Source organism: Xenopus laevis, chromosome 2L (assembly GCF_017654675.1).
Source record: "Xenopus laevis strain J_2021 chromosome 2L, Xenopus_laevis_v10.1, whole genome shotgun sequence".
NCBI classification, from domain to species: Eukaryota; Metazoa; Chordata; class Amphibia; order Anura; family Pipidae; genus Xenopus; species Xenopus laevis.
Window position 1 is genome coordinate 103552032 of NC_054373.1, and position 24004 is coordinate 103576035.

Here is a 24004-nt window from a genome sequence, read left to right on the forward strand (position 1 = left end):
CCACATATATAGTGATGTACATAAAGAAAGTTTTCGTTTATTGTCAGCTTCAGGGTTGGACTGAAGTCTAGGGGGGACTAGGGCCCCCTCCACTGTGATGTGAAGGCGCCGCTCGGCGTGCATGCGCAGACAGCGCCAATAAATACATTTTTTTTGTAAAAAACTGAGGGGGTCTCATGGGGCCTGCCGGGGCCCATGAGGGTCGGGGTCATGAGGGTTGGGCCAGTCTGACCCTGGTCAGCTCTGCTCCTAATCTGCTGCTTCCCCAATAAGTGTCAAAATAATTTACTTAGTCAGTACTGTCTTGGAGCATTATACATGAAATAACCACTCCGCCATCCTGCTAAATGAGTTCTGGGGGTATTTATACATGAAATAATTTCTATTTTGCAACTGTGTTCCTTTATATATTCACAGAAAAATTTGCTGCGTGCGCCGCCACTTTCTAGCCTGTCCCTGGATTTTACTCTGAAACTATGGTCACCTTACCTTACAGTGATAAGTGCAAGGGTTTTGCACTAATTCCCTACTTTACATTGAGATTTAACTGATTTATATGTGTATTAAATGATGCTGTTGTTCTAGCTCACACTAGCTCAGAAAAAGCTGTTGTTTTGGGTTTGGGTGTTATGAGTATTATGTTACTTATGCCTAAAATATACAGTTATGTACCGAGGACTTATCTGTTGCACGCATTGATTCTCAGACAATTTAAAAGCTCTACATTTTCTATTCTTTGTGGTTTTTGAAGTATTAACCTTTTTATGTAGCAGCTCTTCAGTTTTGAATTTAAGCAGCTGTCCGGTTGCTAGGGTCCAAATCACCGTAGCAAGCAGGCATTGAGTTGAATGAGATACTGGGATATGACTAAGAGATGGCCTGAATAGAAAAATAAGTAATAAAAACTAACACTATCAATAAAAGTGTCGCCTCAAGGAGTTTATTGGCTGCCAAGGTCAGTGACCCCCATATGAAAGCAGGAAAGAGGCAGAAGTGGATGGCAAATAATTCGAACAACTATAAAAAATAAAAATAATACGTGATGACCTATTGCTTGGAATTAGCCATTCTATAGCATACTAAAGGTTAACTTAAAGGGGTTGTTCACCTTTGCGTTAACTTTTAGTATGTTGTAGAGAGTGATATTCTTAAACAATTTGCAGTTGCTTTTAATGTTTTATTATTTGTGGTTTTTGAGTTATTTAGCTTTTTATTCAGCAGCTCTCCAGTTGGCAATTTCATCAATCTGGTTGCTAGGGTCCAAATGACCCTAGCAACTATGCATTGATGTAAATAAGAGACTGGAATATGAATAGGAGAGGACATTATTAGAAAGATCAGAAATAAAAAATAGCAATAACAATAAATATGGAACCTTACAGAGCATTTGCTTTTTAGATGGGGTCAGCGACGCCCATTTGAAAGCTGGAAAGAGTAAGAAGAAAAAGGCAAATAATTATAAAACTATAAAAAATAAATAATGAAAACCAAAGGAAAAGTTACTTAGAATTGGCCATTCTATTTCATACTAAAAGTTTACTTAAAGGTGAACCACCCCTTTAAAGTTGCATTTAGAGATAAAACAAAGACCAATATTTTTAACACATAGACCATTTTTTTACTCTTAGGTGGATTTTATACACATATCTCTCTTTCTCTCCTGATATTTCTTTTACATAGCCAGCGTAATTTCAACAATTAGTCTCTGTAACAAGGGAACGTGCATACACTAAACACAAAAGCATTCACAGAAATGCCATAATGACATGTTTGTGCCTACATTTTATTGTTCCTAGCAGCAGTGCACCTGTTGTGCAATTTACATCACTAACTATCTGTCCAACTGTACAATTAAAACAAATGGTAATTGCAGTTATATCACTCATAGTTCATAATGCCCAGTTGATGTTTAAGATGCATGCAAAATAAATTTGTCATCAGCACTAAATGCATATGTTGTAGCATTTCCAAACATATGTGCTTTCATAAAACACTATCAAGGGACAGACAATGTCATGTTTCCTCCAGTCATGGTGATATTACACAGCTGCATACAAATAATTACAGTTCTTTCTCAGTAAAAGCATTAGCAGATCAATCCACTAAATGCCTTAAGACGAATGCCTGTCATTTTATTTATTTTTGCTTTACAAAGCACCCTTTTCTACTGGCTTGTGGGAAATTTATACTAGAAGCACAGACCACAATGTACTGTCTATTCTTGATTTATCACATCCAAGCATCAGTGCTTAAAATATCTTATTTAAAGTTAATTGAACCCTTTTTCTTCAAACATCATGAAGATATCCATTATTCACTTGCATTTCCACTGTGGGTTATACAGCTCCATATGACATCCCTGCTCTTTTTCCTCTGCTTTGTGCATTGCACCATAAAAGAGTCTAGATGATATTTCTTTCTAAAGTGAATTGTTGGTAAAAATTGAACATTGAACTGCTTCGTAAATCAGGTTTTATATGTTTGTATAGAAATTCCAGTCAGTAATAGTTTTATCCTGTTCCTAGAATAATGGGAGATGAGATGCAAATATTATCCTTATACCTGATTCTATGAATGTTGCTCTATGTGAAATAAATCTCATTTGTAGACATGCAGTACTGGTAACTTCTCTGAACAGGCAGATAAAGTATTGCGGTGGAAATGAAACAGTGGGAAAACTTTCACTTTTACTTGTGATTTAAATTAAGTCATATTGCAAACCTGTGCATATGTTCTGAAAAGAGCACTATCAATATGGAGATATGGATAGAAAATTGCTGAAAACTAAACATAATATAGACTTTTCATTACAGAAAAAACCCAGTAAGTATAATAGCTCACACAAGAATAAAGGTTAGTGCTAGACAGGATGGAAAGGCATAGCAACAGGCAAAATGCTTAATCTGCCCCACTAGAAAAACTGGAAGCAAGCCAACTGGTTATCCCTGCAAGCTGCTTCTAAACGTATGGCGTGTCACACAATGCCTGACCTTTTCTGATTTAGGTTTAACTTTAAAGAAATGTTTTCATTTCACATTCAGATTGCTTAGAAGTCAATGTAGTCTGCAATATGCAGCTAAACAGAGTAATAATAAATCAGCTATTTATTTAGATAAATCTGAACAGATCAACCCTTTATTTTAAGACACATTTTTACATACTCATTCTTGGGAATCCCAAGATAGTGATTAGTTAGTAATAGTATATTAGGTTGCTGCAGCAGAGAAATGGATTGAGAAATCGCAGATCCAGCAGATAAAATGTGCTTTATCCACTCAAATATAAGGAATGGGAGATATAAGCAGTAGTGATGTGTTGTCTGGACTTATAGGAACAGTAATACCAAAACATGAAAGTGTTTTAAATTAATTAAAATTAATGCACTGTTACCCTGCATTGGTAAAAGTTATGTGTTGCTTCAAAAAGACTACTATAGTTTATATAATAGGCTGCTGCGTAGCCATGGGGCAGCCATTCAATCTGAAAAAGGAGAAGAGACACAAGTTACTTAGCAGATAAAAGATAAGCTCTGTAATATAATACAATTGTATTCTATAGAGTGAATCTTTTATTTGCTATATAACCCGTGCCCTGAATGGCTGCGCCCCGGATACACAGCAGCTTACTCATATAAATTATAGTAGTCTTTCTAAAGTTTTACCAGTGCAGGGCAACAGTTCATTATATTTTGATTACTTCAAAGCATCATTTTTTGGTATTACTTTAAACCCCCACACCACCCATGTGGGTTACTGCAGGTAGTGAGTTAGATTTCCTACACACCTACTGTGATATCACCATACTGCCAAGACCCTTTGGTGATGCCATTGGGTTAGTTAGGGATATAAAAATGGAAGAGGGTGATAGACCCAATGGGTGTTGGTTAGAAAAAGTTAGGTCAGGGTATGGGGTAGGAAAATTCTTGACCTGCACGTCAGAACACAACAGGGCTCGTGAACCCTTTAAACTTCTGGCAATGCATAAAATTTTTTGTTTTGGCACTCACGACAACTGTTAGCATACTTTAAACTTTGTGTAGGGATCCTTAGGGTTATGTTCCACTATGGTCTGAAAACCTCACATGGTAACATATCCCCTGGTGTGACCAGCTAAGTGTTTGACCTAAATTGGATAAGGGAGGGGGAGTAAATCATTTTTACCTGTGCAGTGTGCCCTGGCAGATTCCACATTTGGTCAGAATGTGTAACTGTTGAGCCATTTCATCAAATAGCTTAGCTACCATGTGCTTAGTCTCAGTCTACTTCCTGGTTTACTCCAGTTAGGAGGGCAGGGACTTTAGATTTAGAGGCCTAAAAAATTGGGAGGCCCCTGTAGGACTTGGGGTCTGGTCCCCAAGCCTGGGGAGTTCAACCAGGAGGGTCTAGAGCTCAGAGGCAGAGGAGAGAATGTGACAGGAGATGCCTGTGGATGGATTCCAGTAAAAGGGGCTTTGTTGTGCTCGCACTGTGTATAGTGCTGGGAGCTGTGCTCTGAGGAGTAAAGGGGGTTTGTTGTGCTCTGAATACGGATAGTGCTGGGAGCTGTACCCTGAAGATTAAAGCAAGCTTCATGTGCTTGGCATGAGGATGTGAAAATACTGTGGATGCCTGTACCAGCTCTGTGTGAGCCCCCGGTGAGTCTGCATGAGGAAGGGTATTGAAAGGCTGCAGCGTGTGTCTACTGGGTGAGGACAGGTGTTGTCCTCTACCTCTGTCCAACAGGAGAGGTATTTGGGCAGGTAGTGCTTCCTGGGGAAAGTTAAGAGCACTTGGAGAAAAGGGACGGTGACTCTCTTTATCCACCAAGAGTGGAGTGTGGGACTTTGCCTGGTAAAGACTATGCCAGGGTTGGACTACCATACTGGATCCCCAGGGCAGGGGTTATTGATATCTAATTGTGTTTTACTCTGCACTTTTCCAGTTTTATAAAGTTCTATCTGTTTAACTGCAACAGTGTGGTTGGTCATTTGTTTCCTAGTAGGGCCACCCGTAGGTGTATACCCAGATCCCACTAGGTAGAGGCACTGCCATTGAGAGAAATTCGCAGTACCCTTTCATTTTGCAAAGGGGATTCAGGCCCTGCTTATGGTAAGATATTAATGATGTATAGCCTCACAAGGGGTGGCCAAGATAGGGTTACACTTGCTTGTACAGTATATAAGTAATTGTAGTCCAGCAATATCAAGGTTTAGAAACAGGGCTTTAATTGGTTGCTGTGCGTATACATTCAAATCAGTGCTGCTACACATTTAATAGTTTCAAATAATGACATTAACTGTCTGATTAGTAATCAGATCCACTGCAAAATACAGAATAAACTGGGTCTCTGTAAATTGTGCAGTGCATTTCAACTAATTAGTAATAAACCACCCAGAATCTGTTTTTTTTCTAGTAGGCATAAATTATCAAATGCTCTGGCTTCAGGTTCATATGTGGTTTGATCAGATGTGCTGAATAAAAACCAATAGTGTCTACAATATTCATCAATAATACATAAAAACATTCTTCAAAGCAGGTTATTGTGTGACCATTGCAAAGTCTAAGGGCAATGGGAAGGCTCTTCATCTTAAATCAAACATTTTCTATTGAATGAACAATATTGTTAGACAATTTGAATAACTTTATTGTTGCACATACGTGTTCAAATGTTTTTTATCATGTGAGAGGAAATGCATACTAATGGAATCCAGCACTGGTTGTATATATATAAAGCAAATACAAATGGTCCGTACAGAAGCCATTACGTTTTTTTCTGATCTTTATAAATTATCCATTAAAGGGGTTGTTTGCCTTTAGATGAACTTTTAGAATGATGTAGAGAGTGATAGTCTGAGACAATTTGCAATTGGTTTTTATTTTCTATTATTGGTGGTTTTTGAGTTATTTAGCTTTTTATTCAGCAGCTCTCCAGTTTGCAGTTTTAGCAATCTAGTTGTTAGGGTACAAATTACCCTAGCAACCATGCATTGGTTTAAACAAGAGACTGGAATATGAATAGGAGAGGCCTAAATAAAAAGATGAGTTATAAAAATTAGCAATAACAATACATTTGTAGCCTTACAGAGCTTTTGTTCAGTGACCCCCCATTGGAAAGCTTGGAAAGTGTAAGAAGAAAAAGGCAAATAATTAAAAAAATAAAAAATGAAGGCCAATTGAAAAGTTGCTTAGAATCAGCCATTCTATAACATACTAAAAGTTAACTTAAAGGTGAACCACCCCTTTAAGATAAGGGCTGTTGGTTAACTTTTTTCTAGATAGATTTTAAGATTTTTTTTCTAGATAGATTTTAAGATTTTAAGGCTAAAAGGGATTTTAAGTTTTAGTATGGCCAATTCTAAGCAACTTTTCATTTGATCTTCATTATTTATTTTTAATACGGTACTTCTTTAATTATTTGCCTTCTTCTGCCTTTTCCCAGCTTTCAAATGGGGGTCACTGACCCTATCTAAAAAACAAGGCTCTGTAAATTATTGTTATTGCTACTTTTTATTGCTCATCTTTCTATTCAGGCCCTCTCCTATTTACATTGCAGTCTCTTATTCATTAAATATCAAGCTTTTATCAAATAGGCTTAACAAGGCCCCCCAGCATGGCCTGAAACGTTGCCTTCCTTTTGTCTATTATATGTTTGAGCCAATAAAATTACTAATTTGCAAAGTTGACTCACCTTAACAGTGTGCTGCAGTTCCTTGGACTCTTATTCAAGTCGATTCATGGTTGCTAGGGTAATTTGAACCCTAGCAACAGGATTGCTGAAATTGCAAACTGGAGAGCTGCTGGAAAAATAGCTAAATAACTCAAAAACTACAAACAAAAAATGGAAACCAGTTGCAGATTGTCTCATAATATCACTCTCTACATCATAGTAAAAATTAACTCATAGGTGAACTACACCTTGTATAGATCTTTTGATCCTTTGGATGGTCTTATAACTTGAATGCAACCATCATTGTTTTATATAACTACACTACCCTCACTGTGCAAGACCTTTTGTAAGTGGTATTTGCTAGATAGGTAGAACATTATTCAAATAGTGCCTTTAGATAAATCACCAGTTGGTAGTGGGGTTGGGGTGGTAGGCTGTTAATAAGGATACTAGTTGGGAGAAAACCTATATGGCAAATGAAATGAAAATACACAAAATAATGCAGGTGAATGTAAACCAAATTATAAGCAAGAAGCAGCAGATGTGTGGGCATTGTAGTTTCTTGTTTCCACCGTATTAGATTAAAAAAACACCTTTTCATTGAGTACATGTAGATCTATTTGTTACTTTAAAGTCTATTATCCAGTGTCTATCCTTCTACATTTTCTATACTTTTTTTTCACGATTATTTGTAAAGTTATGTGCATTTCCAGATAAGCAGGTAATGTTTACCTTCAGAGATAATGAACACTTTGTTGGTTGCTTAGTAATGGCACATTCAGTGCCACTTTATTGTGGATGGTATTTATAGCAGAGCCCTGTGGGTGACTGTAAGTTTGGTTAAGGTCTGAGTTCCAGAGCAAAGCATTGCAGGAATATCCACTGCAAATAACAATGCAGACTCAAATGGGGCATCTTTTGGGTGATATGTGAAGTAATACAAATGGCATAGGCTGGCTTTTACAATGCTGCTAGTCTCAGGGAGATGTTGGAAATGTAGACAGCTCCAGTGGAGGGAACAGAATAGTGCAGCACAAAAAAAAAAATGCTTGCTGTCAGTAACAAAAAAGAAGGAGGTAACCCAGGGCCTTATTAATAAATAGGCAAACCTGGGCACTTTCCCTGGCTCACCCACAGGCCCAGATTTGTGGCAAGGCCAAATAGGCCCGGGTCTAGGGCGGCACATTTTTCCGGGCGGCATGCTGCCCAGCCGCTCTATGGGGAGCACTGGGGACGTGCTGCTCCCCAGTGCACCAGCGCTTGCACGCCAGCGTTCTTGCGCTTGCGTGAGGTCGAGCGGCAGGCTACCAGAGCGTGCGGTTAGGTCCGTGCAGCCTAGGGGCGCCCGTCCAGCAAATACGGCACTGCTCACCCACCATTTAATCTTTAGACTAAAGAATCCCACAGCAATGGTAGAATCAGCTCTACAACATAACTATTTTTATTTATTTACTTTTTATTTAGTTTAACTTTCTGCTAGAACAAACGTTTCTAAGGCACACTTCAAATACAAAAAACTGTTACAGGTATTTGTGTTTACAGTTGCTCTGTTTCTGTTGGTGCAGGGGCAACCCGATTCTGCGGTAATTTATCATCAGAAAGGCAAAGTTATGAAGTATATCTTGTACTTTTAGCACCTTGTGTTCTTCCCTTCACTAATTGACCATGGTCTCTGTACTCTGTTTCATAGCACAGAGACCTGTGGCTAGCCTTGTGAATACAGTGCTGTCTCTTTTCAGCAATACTATATTCATTGGAGATGGGCAGTGGGAGGCACGTAGGTGCCCCCCCCCTCCTGCACCCTATGTGTTCCCTAACTTGCATGTCATGTGTATTCAGTGTGTGGTACAGAGTGCACCTGGACTAGGGGAAATATTTTTATTATTTTATTCACCTGCTTGAGGTTATTCCTATGACATTCTTGGGGCATCTGTAGCGACCCTCCAATGCAATTTTTGCCATGATTCCAATGGTACATTAAAGTGGTCTTTGAAGCTCCTTGCAGTGCCAAAAACATAGTTCATCCCTTGAAGACAAGAATCTCCAAACTACTGAACAGCTGCAGAGGAGAAGTTGGTGCAAAAATAATCTACACAAAAAAAAAATCTACTTTTAAAAAATGATTTCCTTTTTCTCAATAATAATAATAATAATAATAATAATACTTGATCCTAACTAAGCTGCAACAATCCACATTGGCAAACCAATATTATTGAGTTTATTTCATGTTTGAATGTTTTTTAGTAGTCAAGATATGGTGATACAAATTACAAAAAAACCTAGATTTGCAGATAATAGACCCAGACAAGTAGCAGCTAGTCACCAATCATCCAAGATTAAATCATTACAAAATGATGCCCCTATTCAGTTAATCTACTACTAGGCATGCTCAGGCATTCCTGGATTGCCCTGCTTTTGGTGGCGCATGCGCAGTAGGAGTATTTACTGGTTCAGCTTTACTGCGCTTGCGCTGAAAGTCATGAAGTTTTCCGATGTCTTTTTTCGGAAACTTTGTGACTTTCAGTACATGCACAGTAGAGCTGAACCGGCAAATCCAGGAAGAAGACCGCAGGGGAGAAGACTGGGAGTACAACACAATCTAATCAGTTCTGGGGAGTTCTGTCTAGGTCATGCTGTTTCTGCTCCCCAACTACATTCCTCCAACTTGACTACAACAGGTAACCTACTCTATTTTTAATTTTAATCAATAAATTACACCACAGTTCTCAAGGCCAGGACATTATCCCATTTATATTAGTCTTGGCTTTCCTTTAAAGAATGCATGAACTTCAAAGATAAGGAAAAAGCTAAAAACATTTTTCAGATCTTGAAAGGATTCCTGTTCTGGTTTTAATACAGGCCATAATCATGTCCTCTGCATGCACTTTGCTAAAAAATACCAGTTATGTTCCCTATTCACAGCAAGAGCCCTCTTTCTGTATCAGCCCTTCTAATTGCTCAGCATTCATAGAATGCATTATCCCAGACCTTTCACCAAGCTCCTATTGCAATATTCGAACACCTTCTAAAGAACCATCTGTTCAACAAGATGCCTGGGATATATTTGTACAAGCACACTTAAGCTTTAATAGAACAGTTTATTTATACAATTTCCTTCAGGTCTTTTGCAAAACTTTGTGTATACGGGGTATGTGTTGGTATGAATAAAGACACTTATACATAGAAAATATGGTATTTGACATTAACGCCCCTTGTTGTAAGAAACATGATTGTCCTTATAAACTAATGTCAACTGCATATGAATTTATAAATACATATGGGCTTGTTTAACAACATCAATAGCAATTGTGCAGCATTCTGCTCTTTGCACTGGTTATATTATGCATCTGGTGCAACCTTTGATAACATCAATGTCAACCATTTCGTGAGCTGTAGAATATTGTGTTTGGGTGTATAAGAGTTAACCTCACAGTAATACTAAATACTAACTATTTAATCCTCAACAACATTAGGGATCAGTGTTATTAAAATAGGCTGGGTGTCTCTGCCTCTATTTATTATAATATAATTATATGTGGGTCTCTTTCACATTATTTGTGCCCATGTCATTACTCTTTTGGAAATATGCTTCTATAACTTTCACTGACTTAATTCCAGTCACTCATATTTTTGTACTGCATGGGCTATTAAAATATAATAATAATGCCTTCCAGGTTCTTTCCTGAAAATATACCGTAAGAATAAATGTTTTGTAGTAATGCTTTTCCCTCTCTAGGAGACATCCCTTGTACACATTACTACATACAGCAATGAGAATTTAAAAGGGTTGTTCACCTTTAAATTAACTTTTAGTATTTTTTAGTTTAGTTTGCAGTTTCAGCAATCTGGTTGCTAGGGTCCAAATTACCCAAGCAACCATGCATTGATTTGAATAAGATGTGTCATTTGATTATTATTATTATTAGCTACTATAATATTGCAAAGCAATATGGAGGCTCTAGTTACATGAAACAGGGAAGTTCTATGTAATGATCATACCCCTTTTCAACTTTTAATTGTACGGGTATGGGACCTGTTATCCAGAATTACATTAAGTCTATTACAAAATCATGTAAACATTAAACAAACCCAATAGGCTGGTCTTGCCTTCAATAAGGATTAATTATATCTTAATTGGCATCAAGTACAGCTACTATTTTACTATTACAGAGGAAAAAAGGGAATCCATTTTAAAAATGGGAATTATTTGATTAAAATGGAGCCTATGGGAGACAGCCATTCTGTAATTCCTAACTTTCTTTTTCCAGATAACGGATCCCATACCTGTACAAGGTATAATACTTTTAACAGTTATATAGCGTTTGTTTTAATATATTGTTCCTTCTTCTAATGCTCTAATATGCAACTATAAATTGCAATGTTGACAAAAAGAACAAGCACTTCTTCAATTTGCTAAATATATTCAGTCAAAACGGATATAGGATAAATCATAGATGAAAATGATGCCGATGAAAAGTCATAAATCCATAAATATGAATGCGAGATGGAAGTAAATATTGGGTTTTATGAACTAGCTTCACAGAATATGAGATACCAATGACTTCAGATGTGTGACAGAGATAGGTTCCACATGCAGCTGTCCTCATTATCCAAACTGATTTGTTTGTATATGGAAAGAAGAATAGGAGAGAGGCAGCTCAGTGTCTGTATACTTTGTAGCATGCCATTCATTAATGACTATTGCTGAGGTTCTATTGTACTGATAAGACAAACAGTACAAAATAGCATCCTCGTGGGGTGGACAGATTGATACTGACTGTTTATGTAATAAGCCGAGGTCTGACAACCCTCCTAAAGTTCTTCAACACACTTTTATAGTGGTTACATTAGATGGTAAATAAAATATAAACCTCTGCGTTTCAGTTTTAGGACTCAGGATATAGTGTGGGCCTTAAAGGGGTGGTTCACCTTTAAGTTAACTTTTAGTATGCTATTGAATGGCCAATCCTAAGCAACTTTTCAGTTAGTCTTTAGTCATTATTTATTTTTCATAGTTTTCGAAATATTTGCCTTTTTCTTCTGGCTCTTTCCAGCTTTCAAGCAAGGGTCACTGACCCCATCTAAAAACAAATGCTCAGTAAGGCTACAAACGTACTGTTATCGCTACTTTTTATGACTCTTCTTTATATTTGGACCTCTCCTATTCATATTCCAGTCTCTTATTAAAATCAGTGCATGGTTGCTAGGGTAATTTGGACCCTAGCAACCAGATTGCTAAAATTGCAAACTGGAGAGCTGCTGAATAAAAAGCTAAATAACTCAAAAACCACAAATAATAAAAATGAATTGCATATTGTCTCAGAATATGACTCTTTACATCATACTAAAAGTTAATTCAAAGATGAACAACCCCTTTAAACAGGTGGCCTTTAAACGTAAATCTGTTGGTTCCCATAAGTCCCTAAACCTGCCAAAAATATTGCACATTTTACTAAATAACCCCATTTGGGTCTCAATACATTATAACTAATTTGATTGTTACCATCACTCTAACTTTAGCAGTCAGGCAGTGGTTTAAATTACTGGTTGAAAGATAAAAGAGAGCTGGAAAAAGAAGACAATTAAAAATATAATACACATAGCCTCCAAATTAACCTGTTTTTTGATTGCTCAGATTGCTCAGTTTCACTGACCCTTGAACCCAGACAGATCCTGTTTTACATTTCTGGTTGGAGAGAAGCAGAACAGAAATGCAAATAAATTTAAAAAGGGGTGGTTCATCTTTCTGTTAACTTTTAGTATATTATAGAATGGCCAATTCTAAGCAATTATCAAATTGGTCTTCATTATTTATTTTTTATACATTTCTAATTATGTGCCTTTTTCTTCTGACTCTTCCCAGCCTTCAAATGAGGGTCACTGACCCCATCTAAAAAACAAATGCTCTGTAAGGCTACACGTATATTGTTATAGCTACTTTTTATTACTCAACTTTCTATTCAGGCCCTCTCCTATTCATATTCCAGTCTCTTGTTCAAATCAATTTATGATTGCTAGGATAATTTAGACCCTAGCAACAAGTTTGCTGAAATTGCGGAGCTGCTGAATAAAAATCGAACTCAAAACGAGTAATAAAAAATGAAAAACAATTGCAAATTTTCTTATATCACCTCTACAACATAATAAAAGTTAACTCACAGGTGAACAATCCCTTTAAAAGTGACTGAAGAACATCTGAAAATGACTATGAATACCAATGCCTCCTTCAAACAAAAGAGATACAATTCCTCTTTATTAAAACAAATCACATGTATTTTAATATAGTGTTCCTCAAAGGAAAGCATGTCATTAACCTTAAATGACTCTTTTAAAAGATACCATTAGTTGAATGCAAGATATAATACCTTAGCTCTAATAGCTCTCTCTGGAAGGATTCTTTGTTTCCACTGGCTGGCTGTGTGGTATCTCTTCTACTTTGCTCTCAAATTCTCGGTTTCATTGTCAGTGTATTCTTACCCTTTAAAATTTAATTGCAGGCATTTTTCACTGTCTGTTCTTGTTACCATAATTAGTGAATACCTTGATGCAACGTTAAAGAACATCATCATATGTTCTCATTTTGATTCTTGAAAACTTTTTGTTCCTCCTTCCTTATAGTCTTTCCTTAAATCACCTTTAAGATATTTAGATATTCTTTATGATAGAGAGGGGAGTCTTCTCAGAAATGTGCAATATTTATTTGACTTGACTGAATAAAGTCTATAGATGGATAGCTTTATTGCAGTGTCAATTCAGTCTGATAACAATAAGAAATTTAGAAACGTATTTAAAGTATTTTTTTCCAGCCGACACATGTTGAAAAGATATTGTCAAAAAGATATTAGCAAAATAGTTATATGTATAAATGTGAGAGTCAGCACAGTATTAATTCATGTGAAATGGCAGAGCATATTAGTGAGTCAGAGGTGTACATTGATAAGTCTCTTTTTTACACTAGACACTGTTTTGGCCAGATAATTAGTTTTTCAATTAAAGGGATTCTGTATTTTTAAAAGTTGTAATATTGGTGTGTAGGCAGCCATTTCAGGTCATTGTGCATGATCATGTGCTTTCAGAAAGAGCCAGCACTTGGAATTGCTTTCAGATAAGCATTGTTTCTTCTACTCAATGTAATCATGACTTGAGTTAGCCTGGCTTGGGTATTTACTATTGAGTGCTTTTCTCATATTTACTACTAGATGGGGCATGGGAGCATTTTTATCAAAGCGGATGTCAGGGAGCTGTTATCTACTGTAATTACCTTCCCATTGTTCTGATAATGGACTGCTAAGGGGAAAAGTGATATCACTCCAACTTGCAGCACAAGAGTAAGATTGACTGAAATTTATCAGATTATAAATCACATGGCTGAGGACACCTGGGAAACTACTGTAACAAAAATATTAAAATAATCTGCTCTTTTCAAAAATGGATTTCAATGTAGGATTCTGCTGGAGGAGACCAATTAAAGGGGTTGTTCACCTTGAGATAACTTTTAGTAAGATGTAGAGAGTGATATACTGAGACAATTTGCAGTTGCTTTTCATTTTCTATTATTTAAGGTTTGCTTTTTATTTCAGCAATCTGGTTGCTAGGGCCCAAATTACCCTAGCAACCGTGTATTGATTTGAATAAGAGACTGGTATATGAGTAGGAGAGGGCCGGAATAGAAAGATGACTAATAAAAATTAGCAATAACAATAAATGTGTAGCCTTAGAGAGCATTTGCTTTTTTAGAAGGGATCAGCGACGCCCATTTGAACGCTGGACAGAGTCAGAAGAAAAAGGCAAATAACTATAAAACTATAAAAAATAAATAATGAAGACCAATGGAAAAGTTGCTTAGAATTGAGCATTCTATAACATACTTAACATTACCTTAACCCTTTGGTTTGTCATGCCAGAATTCCTCTGCAGAGAGTGGTATTCAGAAACAATTTGTCTTCGTTTTTCATTATTTGTTTTTATTTTTAGTTATTTGGTTTTTTATTCAGCAATTTTATAGTTTGACATTTTTAGCAATCTGGATGCTAGGGTACAAATTACCCTAACAACCATGCATTGGCTTAAATAAGAGACTCAAATATGAATAGGAGAGTACCTAAATAGAAAGATAAGTAATGAATAGTAAAAATAACAGTTTTTTTGGCAGCTGGGGTCAGAGACCCCCATTTGAATGCTAAAAAGATGAAAAGCAAAAAAAAATCCAAAGATGAAGCCCAATCGGAAGGTTTATTTATATTTTTTTTATTATTACAGTATTTTGTTTTACAATAAAACAATAAAAGAAAATGAAGTTACAATAGTTGTCCCTTTTTTCCATATAAACAGTACAGGTATGGGACCTGTTATCCAGAATGCTCGGGACCTGGGGTTTTCCGGATAACGGATCTTTCTGTAATTTGGGTCTTCGTTCCTTAAGTTAAATTCATTTAAACATTAAATAAACCCAATAAGCTGGTTTTGCTTCCAATAAGGATTAATTATATCGTAGTTGGGTTCAAGTACAAGCTACTGTTTTATTATTACAGAGAAAAAGGAAATCATTTTTAAAAATTTGGATTATTTGGATAAAATGGAGTCTATGGGAGAAAACCATTCCGTAATTTGGAACTTTCTGGATATCGGGTTTCCAGATAAGGGATCCTATACCAGTACTTGGTATAGGGGTATATCAATAAAGCTGTAATGCAGTTTACATATATAGCTTGATGTGGGGGAAAAGGAACGACAATAGTAAAAGGGAAGAGAAGGAGAAAACAAAAAGCAAAACTAACAAACGATTGCAAATTAACAGTGATTGTATCCATGAGGGTGTGCATACTCGGATCAGGATGTGTTCTTATAGGGGTCTTTGGGGGGTAGAGTGGTCTTTAAATTTGGCTGCTATTGTGTTATTCCTAGTTTAGCCTATTGCAGTTAATCCTCTATATTGGTTCCAGATTTTATTACAGGAATGTAAATCGCCCCTGGCTACTGATGAAAGTCTTTCCATAGCTAGGTAGTTGTCTAACCTGGTTTCAACTTAACCTGGATATCAAGTGATTTAGTTTTCCAGGCTTTAGCAATCGTCTGTTTGGCTGCTACAAATATACAATAGGTCCAACTAATTTTCGTACGTTTGTTCCCTCCTGCCACTCGCCCATGAAGTAAAGCTTAGCCCTGTGATGCTCGTCATCATTATGTAGACTCTAGAGCAAAATCTAGCTGCTTTAGGGCAGTGCCACCAGGTATGTATGAAAGAACCTGTCTGCCCGCAGCCCAAGAAGCATGTTGGGGAGGCAGTTGGATACCATTTTGACAATTTTTTTGGGTACTAAATACCACCTTGTCATAACCTTCTGGGACGTTTCTTGTATCAAAATACTTGGGGAACATTTGACCATATCTAGTAGCATCAAGCCATGTATCCTCTTCCAAACATACATGTAAGTCCTGCTCCCATTGTCTAACATAGTTCAATTCATTTATGGGTAATTGGTCGGCTAAGACTTTGTAAATTCTAGAGATGGCTCCTTTATATGGGAGGGAGTGTAGACATAAACGTTCAAAAACTGTAAGGTGGTTATTTATCAAGGTCCGAATTTATCTCAATATTGGCTGCTACAAACCCCGATCTAAGCCCCTCGAGTTTTTAACGCTTATTTATTATTACATGTTCCCGAAAATTACCTTTGCAGGAAAAGCTCTGATTTTCACAATTTTTTTGTGAATTTTCCCCAAAAGAATTTTCACCCGGAAGCTCCGAAAACATTGTGAAATTGCCCGAAACCCACGACACAACCAAAAATCAATGGGACTGTTCCCATTGACTTTTATGCAACCCCGACAGGTTTGAGATGCCGTGTTTTTATATTCAGGCTTTTTAGCCCTCAGGGTTTAATAAATTCAGAAAAATTTGGGATTTTTCTAAAAGCCTATTATCACAAATTTTTCGGATTTCGGAGAATTTCGGGTATTCAGAGCTTAGTAAATAACCCCCTAAGTGTGGGCAGGCCCGATGCTTGTTCCCCGTAATCGATAATAAAAAAATGTTGTATTTGGGCATATCTAAAGGTTTCTATAATGGGCATGTGGAATTTCTTGGTTAGGGTTTGGTTAGAGATAAGATCATTGTCTTGTTTGGTTATTTCCTTGCCACCAAGAATAGGCTCCACTCTCCCCCCTGCCTGGGGGGGATTCAGAGTTTTTTAGTAATGATATTGCTGGATGGTTGAGGGATACCAAGGGGTATTTGTTATGGTTATACTTCCACACTTGCAAGGAGTGATTCACTGTAGGGGAATTGGTAGGGTGTGGCCCTACCACATTAAGTTACTGAGAAGGATATTTCCTACTGAACTTTGCTCTAATTGTGTCTAAAGAGGGAAAATGTCTGCCATTCCATTCTGAGCCAACTGGGCAGCTACATAGTAGGCCCGAAGGTTTGGGATTCCCAAGCCCCCTCTATCCGGGAGTGATTTGGACTCCCAGGTATTTTATGCTCTTGGGTTGCCATTGAAATTCAAAATTTATCTCCAGTAATTTATGAGAGGCAGAGATCAAGTCTGGACTGGAATTCAAAATAGGCCCTGGCATTTCAACTACACACAGGCCCAACCAGACCACAAAAAGGCCCAAACAGTCTTCCACGAGCCCAATAAATAATGACTATCAATGGCAATTTACAGCAGCCCCTCTGACATACAGTATGCGAGAACCCACAGTTTGCCAGTCCGGGTCTGGTTGAGATTAACCATCAGGCCGGAAATGGAGCCAAAATCTGTGAGCAATTTGTACTGGTTTGGGAGGCATGTCATGGGTTTGGTAACAAACATTAATAGATTGTCAGCATATAAGACACATTTGTGATAAGTTTCACCAATCTTGAGACCATAGATATCCGTATGTTGCCAGATATAAATTGCCAGGGGTTCTATTATTAAAGCAAACAAGATGTTATAACATTTTTATTGCCATTGTTTTTTTCCCTAGCAACCAGGCAACAGTTTAAATTCTCTTTAGGATTCTCCTGTCTGCAGAAGACTAGAAGTCCATGTTAAGATGAACAACCCATTTTATAAAATTAGTATTTATCATCAATGAGCTCTATAAGTATATAAATAGATTAAATTAACATTAAATCATGCAAATAAAAATAATCACTGAGGGAAAAAGACAAAAGCGGTAGTTCCTTTCATGTTGTGTTAATTTGTTGGCAACATACTGTATTGAGTTTACATTATAAACGAATGTCAGAATTGCACTTTGAATATTTTTTTTAAATGCTACTTAAATAAAGTACCATATATTGTGCCAGCTCAAGTTCAGCTCAAGTAACTATGTGCTTGGTCTGGGGCAGTGCATAATGCTATCTCTGCCAATTATTTTTAATCAAAATTAATTAGGTCCATATGTTTCACTGCTATCAAGAGCTATAATTCCCCAATTATCCACAAAAGCACAAGATTTTCTAAGTTTACTACAGGGAGTTTTAATATTTGACATAGAATAACTATTTTGTTCCCAGAAGCATTGCTTCTTAGTTATTTCATGAGCTAAATGTTTAAGCGTTTCCACATGAAACTCATTAGAATGCTTGATGTTGTCAGGCTCATTAAGTCATTTCGTACAATGAATCTGGGGACATATATAGCATTAGTCAAACTGTCTTAAGATGCTTGGAAAGTAAGAAGTATTTGCAATTTAGATCTCTGTATAACCATGTATTGTGATATAATGAGATTTTGGAGGAAGATGTATTTCCCATTAGGACTAGTTAACGGCAGCACTTGGGGTTTGTAAACACGGTGGATTTAAAAACAGGCCACACCTTAATATAATATTCAGTGATTTATGCATCAAATGCAATTAATTAAACTGCTGCAATTAGGCTTGTTGGAGAGAGTTATTGTTCTGGAGCCTTCGCATAGATGGGAAATCCTTGTCTCAGCCACATAAAAATTGGTCTAGGATATTTGTTTCCTCATTCATCATTTTTACGAGTACCTCTCATATGGTTTCATATAAAATAGCATGCTAACTAGCAATAGTATTGGGACAATATCCAGTCCAAAACTTTTACTTTGCTGTTCAGTTCTACATTTGGAAATACTGTATTACAGTTATTTCATATGAAATACACCTCTCCATTTTTATTAAATTTAGGGTTCACTGCTATGTTGCTTTTTTTTCATGTAAAGTAATATTGCCCATCACTACTAACATCCATGCCAAATTGCTCTATACCAATGGATTAGCAATTAGTACAGGAATGGGATACATTATCTGAAAAATTGTTATTCAGAAAGCTGCAAATTATGGGAAGAGCATCTTCTATGGACTCTGTTTTAATGAAATAATTTAGATTTTAAAAAATGATTTCCCTTTTCTCTGTCGTAATAAAACAGTACCTTGTACTTGATCCTAACTAAGATACAATGAATCCTTATTAGAGGCAACACAATCCGATTGGGTTTATTCAATATATACATGCTTTTCAACTAGCCTTAAAGGGGACCTGTCACCCTAAGAAATAATTCCATATCCTACTTAATGATGTCAGTCAAGCAAAATAAATTTTACATGCACTTTATAAATGATTTAAATCTTTCTTTTAGTCTTGGAATTCAGAATCACATGAAGCAGGAATGCCTCTGACATAGAGGATGGGCAGGCAATCTATGATTGACAGCTGAGATTTTTAAACGAGTTTATAATGGGTATAGATTTTCGAATAAAAATAATTTGGGTTTTATGCTCAATTCGAAAATTACTTTTATTATACAGCTGGGTCCCCTTTAACGTATGGAGATCCAAACTACAGTCAGATCCCTTATCCATAAAACTCCAGATACTGTGCATTCTAGAACGTTCCTTACCTGTGCATGAAACTGTTGTAGAATAGACTTTGCAGACAGCAAATATTTCCCATCCACGAAATCTGACTCTAAAAAACTAATAACTAGTGATGGGCGAAAATGTTCCGTTTCACCTTCGAAAAGTTGCTTGCATCAATTTTGACGCTGCCTATAAAATGATCCGAAATATTTTGACAGCAGCGAATCTTTGACGGCAAATTTTTGCGGGAGATTCACATATTTATTCGCCGGCGGCAAAATTCAGAAAATAGCCTCAAATTTGTGCCAGACGACTTTGTTCGCCCATCACTACTAATAACTCTCCACAGCAGGCCTAAACCTAGCTACTGCTCTGCCTCTACCCCAGGGCTGGATTTACTATTTATGCCCTTTTAGATAAGTCTATTTTGCCACCTCCCATCATGCTGTTGTTGACCCATGGGCCAAAAACCTACTTTTCAAATAAATAAAATAAACATCAAATATACAATATTTTTGTGTAAAAATTTATTTTTAAATATTTAAACTTTTCTGCAAAAAGCTTAAAAAAGACAGACAGAATTCACTGGAACGTTAAAGCAACTGCATTGGAAACCCTTCTCCTCCTGCCGTATTCTCCTCCTTCTTTGATTAAAACTTCATCTACAATTCCTCTTGATAGGCGCGGGAATGTTGTAAGTTACTTTCCAAGGCTGTAAATGTATTACCCAGAAATGGGGTCTTCAGGGGCTTCCACATCATCATAACACTTTTCTGTCTTGACAATCCAGTCTTCCTTCAGACTTTTTGGAACTCTAAAGCCAAGTTGCTGCAAAGTGAAAATATACAAATATTTGTCATATATATGTATCTGTATATTTATGACTATGTGAAACATGTATATATATATATAATAATAAATTGTTTGCCATACTAACCTGCATTTCTTTTTTCAGTGTCAGTAAGAAAATGCAAATCCCAATCAACTCCAACCACTCCATAGTGGCACATTCTTGTCGGAAAGGGAAATCCTAGTTTATAAAAGAAAAATAAATATTACTAGTTAGTTGCCTGCATATGTACTCAGGGCACAATTCTTAAGGAGCAGTAATATCAAAGGTCCAGGTGAATTTTCAAAGGAAAAAAATTTGAATTTCAAGCTATTTTTTGTGTACATCGACTAGGGAATAGTCCTAATTCAATTTGAATTTGAAAAAAATTCAAAAATTCAAATTTCAAAATTTATCATATACTGCCTCTTTAAAAATTCAACTTCGACCACTTGCCATCTAAAACCTGGCGAAATTGCTGTTTTAGCCTATGGGGGACCTCCTAGAACCTATTTGGAGTCAATTGGTGGACTTTGAAAGTTTTTCCCAAAAAAAACTTTGATTTTTCAATCGAATTCGATTGAATGTGCTATTCCTTCGATTCGTACGATCCGAATTCGGCTGAATTCGGACCTATTCAATCGAAAATGGACCTATTCGATCAAAAAAAAAACTAGGGCTTAATTTTCGGTTGGTCTTTTTGAAATCAAATTTCAAAGTTTTTTCAATTTGAAATTCGACCCTTGATAAATATGCCCCTAAATGATAGAAAAATAACAGGTGAATAATAACTTACCCAGTCAGCAAGCATACAGCTGTGATCGTAGATTTTGCAGCCAATAAACAATAAGCTCACTGAAAGATTAATATGTTAAGGAAAAAGCCTCAAATCAATGAGGTTATTATGGGATGTATATGAGGGTATTATGGGATGTATATTTACTGACATATGAGGGTATTATGGGATGTATATTTACTGACATGAGGGTATTATGGGATGTGTATTTACTGACATATAAAAAAATATATATATATATATACTGTGTAGCATTATTATTAGAAAAAAGGATACAGCATAAGAAAATAGATGTTAAAGACGAGGCAAGTACTACACGGAATAAGAACAGCCGTGTGTTATCCTTCCAGAGTGACAATTTGTAGTAGTAGTAGCAGTGACATATTGCATATAGATTTGCTTGTCCAAAAGCCAACACTGCTCCAATCAGGTGAACATATTCATATTCAAACTCCTAAAATAGAAATACACAAGTACATGTTTTATTTATTTTAAAGACCATATACAATTTTTAAAAATAAAATGAAAAATACAATAATGTCTAGGGATGCACCGAATCCACTATTTTGGATTCGGCCGAACCCCCGAATCCATTGCGAAATTTGCATATGCTAATTAGGGGTAGGAAGGGGAAAACATTTTTTACTTCCTTGTTTTGTGACAAAAAGTCACGCCATTTCCCCCTGCCGTCCCCAAATTGGCATATGCAAATTAAGATTCGGATTCGGTTCGGCTGGGCAGAAGGATTCGGCCAAATCCAAATCCTGCTGAAAAAGGCCGAATCCCGAACCGAATCCTGGATTCGGGGGAATCCCTAATAATGTCCAATAAAACCCAGAAATAAATTGTATAGGGACCTACCTGGAAGTATCCTGCAATGAGGATACCCACGCAGGACAATAATCCATTGCCAAGTATGATCTTGTTATGGAGATCTTTGCCATTAGGATTAGAGAGCTTGAAATACTTATACTCTCCATACATTGTAATAGCACCTGAAAAATAAAAATCAATGATAAAACAGTAAAAAACGATGGATCATTTATTTAATTTAACTAATAAATTAAAAATATTCTTACACAAAAAAATTGTATTGCAAATATCACTACAAGATGAATTAGCTTTAAAGGAAACAATAACTTGTTTATGGACCTCCCCCATAGGCTAACATTGGTGCTCGGTAGGTTTTAGGTGGCAAAGTAGGTGGTCAAAGTTTTTTTTAAAGAGACAGTACTTCGACTATTGAATGGTCGAATAGTTGAACGATTTTTAGTTGAATCGTTCGATTCAAAGTCGTAGTCGAAGGTCGAAGTAGCCAATTCGATGGTCGAAGTAGCCAAAAAAAAACCTTCGAAATTCAAAGTATTTTTCATTCTTATCCTTCACTCGAGCTAAGTAAATGTGCCCCTCCATGTTTCTTTTAGTTTCCAGTAAACTATATTAAAAATTGTTAGTTTCACTTACCCAAAATGGCAGATAGAGTACAAACTGCTGAAAATATGTAGCTTTCTGGGGCATTTAGTCCAAGGTCGCTGAAAGAGAAATAGAAAGCCAATTGTGGGTTTTTCGGGCAACATTCAACAAACAAAGAGTGCATAAATATATGCAAAAATTCAGTTTACTTACCTTATATATGGCACAAAAGGCTCAAGGTGACCCAAAGTAACAGCTACAATATATCCACTAACAAAACCCAAAAACATTAAAACAGACCAAAGTACTGGCACGATGGCCAAGGTATTAAAACAACAAAATTTCATAATTTAAAAAAAGTAAAAATAATAGATTAATAATAGATTTGATTAATAATAATAGATTGATAATAAAAATAATAGATTGATAATAATAATAATAATAGATTGATTGAAATAGTAATAAGGGAGTAAAAGCGTGCGTGTGAACTGCTCAGCTATCACTTCCCAAATGACTATTAACCTGTATTGTGTCTACAACTGGTTTCAAATTGTGTCTACAGCTGGTTTCAAATGTCATTATGATGTCATTATCATGTCATTATGATGTCATAATCATGTCATTATGATGTCATTATCATGTCATCACAATGACATGATTTAAAACCAGTTTTAGCTAGTTGCTTCCATTGCCATGGCAACGTGTCATTGTGATGTAATCACCAATGTTACACTGTAACAGGTATGCTTACAGTTTAGGCACTGACATTTTCTGGATAATTCTAAACTATAAAAAGTTAATGAAGAATAGATTTACATTAAAACCATTAAAGCCAACTAACAATGTCCATGTTTTTTAAACTTCTTAAACTATTTGCCTTTATTTTTGTCTCTCCCCATTTTAATAGATTATTAAAATACATAACATTGCGGGGCTTATTTACTAAAACTCAAATTAATGAAATTGTTTTAGATTAAACTTCCTTCCGCAAATTAAACTCATCTATTAATAATTTTTTGTGAAAAAATCTTACGATTGACATATCATTTACATGGTCATTAATGGTCGGAAGCAGTGCCCATCATGGCCACTAAATGCGGATTTCCAAACATCGGCCCCATCTGCCATTCTTTTTTTTACAAAACAATGTCCAGATACAGTGATACAAGTCTGCCCGTCATTGCAATAATTAGGAAATTATAACATAAAAGACTATGGGGGAAATCTACTAAAGGGCGAAGTGCCTAACTCTGGCGAAAATTTGTGATGTCATTTCGGCACTTCGACGATTTACTAACGGGCGCTGGCGTAATTATGCTAGCGAAGGAGAGCGACTCTAGTGCAACCTCACACTCTAATACCAGGCGTATTTTCGCTCTGGCGAAAGAGCGTTACTATGCAAATTCACTAACTTTTAGTTTTTACTGAACGTTACCTCTAACGCCCAGACTTGTCTTAGCCACCTCAGACCAGGCAAAGTGCAATAGAGTAGATAGGACTTG

General features: G+C 36.4%; 1 protein-coding gene across 1 annotated transcript; it reads right to left on the minus strand.

Moving 5' to 3' along the window:
* Positions 1-20008: 20008 nt before the first annotated feature.
* On the minus strand, positions 20009-22886 carry LOC121400006 (DNA damage-regulated autophagy modulator protein 1-like). Its single transcript, XM_041582265.1, has 7 exons — positions 22716-22886; positions 22554-22621; positions 21951-22084; positions 21366-21543; positions 21090-21148; positions 20402-20494; positions 20009-20292 (listed from the first exon to the last, which is right to left on the minus strand). The coding sequence occupies exons 1-7, from the start codon at positions 22847-22849 to the stop codon at positions 20188-20190; spliced, it is 771 nt and encodes a 256-aa protein (XP_041438199.1). The 5' UTR covers positions 22850-22886; the 3' UTR covers positions 20009-20187.
* Positions 22887-24004: the final 1118 nt, after the last annotated feature.